The 3,968-nt window shown below is 39.6% G+C and overlaps 1 protein-coding gene across 1 annotated transcript in view; it reads right to left on the reverse strand.

Annotated features, from left to right (window-relative positions):
* The window catches only part of MRC1 (mannose receptor, C type 1), a 120,483-nt gene that overhangs the window by 38,352 nt on the left and 78,163 nt on the right, over window positions 1-3,968 (reverse strand). Inside the window, exons 12-14 of the mRNA XM_012660897.1 lie at window positions 3,539-3,558; window positions 2,688-2,887; window positions 393-520 (exon numbers count right to left, since the gene is read on the reverse strand). Of these exons, the coding sequence (XP_012516351.1) occupies window positions 393-520; window positions 2,688-2,887; window positions 3,539-3,558 (348 nt within the window). The remainder of the gene's footprint in view (window positions 1-392; window positions 521-2,687; window positions 2,888-3,538; window positions 3,559-3,968) is intronic.

Consider the following 3,968-nt stretch of genomic DNA (forward strand, 5'->3'; position numbering starts at 1 on the left):
AGTACACGAGTAAAGAGATTTCATGACCAAATGTAATTTCTGCAATAGATGTTCATTTTGGTTCATCCCATAAATATCCTAAAAATGGGCCGCTACTTGAGAATAAATAATCTCAGTGCATTGAAAGATTGTCATTCATTCGCTCATTCATGTAACAAATATGTACTGAGTGTCTTGTACTTTTATAGAGCAATTCATCACAGAATTTACACCTGTAAAATTAAAGGATGTGGAAGTGAAACTAGATCAGAAAGGGCCCATGGAGTTGGAAGATGATACAGTTTCTTAGAGTAGCCTCCTGAGCCCAAAATTTCGTAACTATAAGAATTTTCTCCACATTATGAGCACCAAATAGGTAAAAGAAAGGAGTGTTAGGTAGAAAAGATACTTACGTTATCAACCGCCATATTGTTTGCTGTTCCTCTTTATTGTTGATACTGGCCAGGTCTCCCCCCAGAGCTCTACAGAAATCTCGGGATTCAAACCATGTTTTCTTCTCATGTTTTCCTTTTGCAAACAGCTAAAGATGATATGGTGTCAGAAATTATTTTATACTTCATAGTTTGTCAAATCAAGAGAAACAATTATTTACTTTTGATGAGATTCCATTTGCCGAAAAGCAAAAGCAAAACATTGCAATGGCCCAAAACAATGTCATTCTCTGGATTTAAAAATCAATTTGCAAGTGAATATTTTGGTAACAAAACTGGGGGATCATTTCATTGAGAAAACAAAATTATTATTTAAAATAATATTATTTTATAGCAGAGGAGAAATTAGATTAAAATCTTAGAAGGTTTAGGTATATGAGTTACGTATATAGCTTTTGTTGGAAACAGGGTTAAATAGATTGGCTAAGTGTGAAAAGTGACATTAAAATGAGAAAAAAATGAAAGCAACTTTTGATGCAGAGAAACAACATGAATAAGGAAAATAACCTTCCTAAAACCATGTCATAGTTTGTTATCCTGTTTAAATAGTGAATAACCAGGCAGTCTTTCAACACTTTGTTGGTATTGTCCTTTAAAACTGCCTGGTATTTTTCTTTATGGTTGCATATTTTACCTATTGAACACACGCAACAACAGACACTCATTTAGCAGGAATGTGTTATACGTTAAACTACATTTAATAGATTATATAATTTAAGGACTATGTCATATTTTTCAGAGGACTGCAAGTAGAACAGTGAAATGCAATCAACAGTGACAGCTGGGGACACACTTACCAGTATGTAAACAGTAAGGAGTTAACTGTGGCCACTGACTTTTCATTCATTGTTTATCGTGAGTCATGGCTCCCACCTCATAGGCTTGTGAAAAAAGGGACTTTTGGACTATAGACTATGGCTCCCCAGTGGTCATCAAGCAACCCCAGACAACCTTCATCTCGTCCCTAACTTAACTCGAGCTACCTGGAAAAAGGTGTCTTGATTAAGTATCCACATAAGTAGCTCCCAAGACTCCTACGAGCACTTCAACTTGCTAGACTGTGACATAAAATTTTATTTTCTTAAATGAATTTACTATCTCCTAGATGTTATTAATAATTCTCACATCTTAATACCTACAAAGGTGGTCTATATATTCCCAAACAAACTCTACTTGAGCACCTCTAAAACTGCATCATTTCTAGTGAGGTGCATATTTTAATTTGTTGAACATCCCCCTAGATATTCTCTCTGCTGGAACCCCTTGTTCACTTCTCAGCTCTGAATAATTCTGCTGCTTCTTTCAAAAAACTGCCACCAAATCTCCATAGCCTACCACCCTTAGGCAAAGGGCTGTGGCTAGGATGATCTGGCCTTTGTGTAGTGACTCAAAAGTTCCCAGAGGTAACAATAATATACCTGATTTCCTTTGTGTTAGTCCTCAAATAATCCATTTACAAATCTCTTCTGTTTTGGCCAGATACATCCCCTTCTATGCAAATTATGTTTCAGCCCTGACTAACCACACTGGATTGAACAGCTCTTGGATCTCTGTTGCTGTCAGTGGGAGTCATAGCTCAGCCAGCCATACTCCTCTTGAGACACAAAAGACTGGACACCCTCACTCTGACACAATTCATCAACCTTGTCAGACTGGCTTACAAGAAAATGGATGGCCCAACCTAGAAATGTATAAAATAATAAAACATTGAATTGTCATTTAATGGTCACTGGAAAGCCATGTTTTATCAATAAATCATAAAAAAATGGAGCATTCTCTCTAGAATGCCCATGTGGCATATTGCAGATGAGTTTATCCATTAAGTTAGCTAAAACCTGGGCTCTACGACCAAGGCAAAAACGAGATGCAAGAGGATAGCATGAGGGGACACAGAAATTTCCATCAAGATGAAAAGAATTGCAAGCCCAGACCAGACCTCGAAAGCCCCGGGCAAATGAGAGGAGCAGGGAGGGAAGGGTAGCAGCTGAGCAGGTGAGGAAAGACGTCTGTGAGTTGTGCTTGTGTGGTTGGTTGTGTTTGTGGTCCACATGCAACTGGTCATTAATGTTCAATCAACGAGCTCTTCACAAACAACTGCTGCCCAGGTCAATACAATCAGAATTTCTACACGTGGATCTTGGGCAGCTGTGTTTTGGTTTTATTGTTTGTCTGTTGTTTTTTAAGTCGTTAGGTGATTATTTAGGCTGAAGCATATTCCGAATTCTTGTACTAGCTTCATAATTGATACTTACTTACCTTGAAACACAAGCTTGTCTTGCTGCTGGTGCCCCAGTCCTCCGGGCATTTGGGTTCGGGAGTTGTGGTGGGCTCTGGTGGGCGAGTCACTCCTTCTGCCCAGTGCTTGCACACAAACTTTGCCTTTTCGTCACATTTCAAAACATCCCATAAGCCCCCTGCAATCCCGGTTTTCATGGCAACGCACCCTGCCTTTCGCCCTGTATTAAATACATAAAAGAGAATTCACTCGACTGGTGTTTGCTGAAGGTCTCCCACGCTCACGGAAGACAGTTCCAAACTGAGCGTGTGGTCAAGTCTGCACGTGGCGGAGAAAGGCAGAGGATTGCACCTTGTAGCATTTGTCAATTGGTTTGTGCTGTTTTGAACCATTGTTTGCCTTTTGTTTGTGTGGTCTGTATCTCCAACTGAATTGCGATCTCAAATCTAGGGGGCTTGATAACCTTTCGTATTTGTAACATCTGGCAGAGTGCCCCACACTTAGTCATATAGTGATGTCATACTTTTGTATGATCGAATTTATTGTATGGTAAAAACACTGGTTTAATATTTCTCTCCCTTCCTTCCTTCCTTTCTTCCTTTCTTCCTTTTTTAATTCTTTTTCTTTCAGTTAATAAATTTTCTTTACTTGTTTTTGTATCCATATGATTGTAAAAAAGCAAACGGTGCTAATGGCCCCTTTTTTAATTCTTTAAGATCCTTTTCTTCCCCTTCCATGTAGACCTCCCAGGACCAAAGTTCTTTCCAGACTTCAAAATGAGACGCCCCTGAGCTAGAGATGTTAGGTACGTCACTCGACCACGCTGAACTTGCCTCCTCATCTTAAAAGGCAAACGTAAGACCTACCTTACACAGTTGTGAGGAATGCCGGCTTTAATGAACAAAGAAGTAAATAAAATGAGGAATGTATTAAGCTTAATAATTTACAATTCTGTTTCACAGTTGGAGTTATTTCCAAATATTAATTAACTAGGAGCTTTGAAAACATCAGGATTCCTTGCTGCTAAGATGAGTTCATTTTTTTTATTATTAGTCTTTTAAAGGACCGTAAGTGCTTAGAAGTCCTTCTCAAAGCTCTGAAAAGGGACACCTGTTTCAGAACGTTTTCTCTGAAATCTCTGATTTCCTGACACCCCAAGAGTTTGCTCTGACTCCTATGATGGCCGCCACCTTGCCAGGTTGCCGCATCCCAGAGGTCCACTTTCAGCTCAGCTGACCTGATGCTCAGGCCAGGGCTCCTTACCCGCTCCTCCCGAACCCGGACACTCGTTCAGAGAGGTC

This window comes from Propithecus coquereli, unplaced genomic scaffold (assembly GCF_000956105.1).
Source record: "Propithecus coquereli isolate 6110/MARCELLA unplaced genomic scaffold, Pcoq_1.0 Scaffold69, whole genome shotgun sequence".
NCBI classification, from domain to species: domain Eukaryota; kingdom Metazoa; phylum Chordata; class Mammalia; order Primates; family Indriidae; genus Propithecus; species Propithecus coquereli.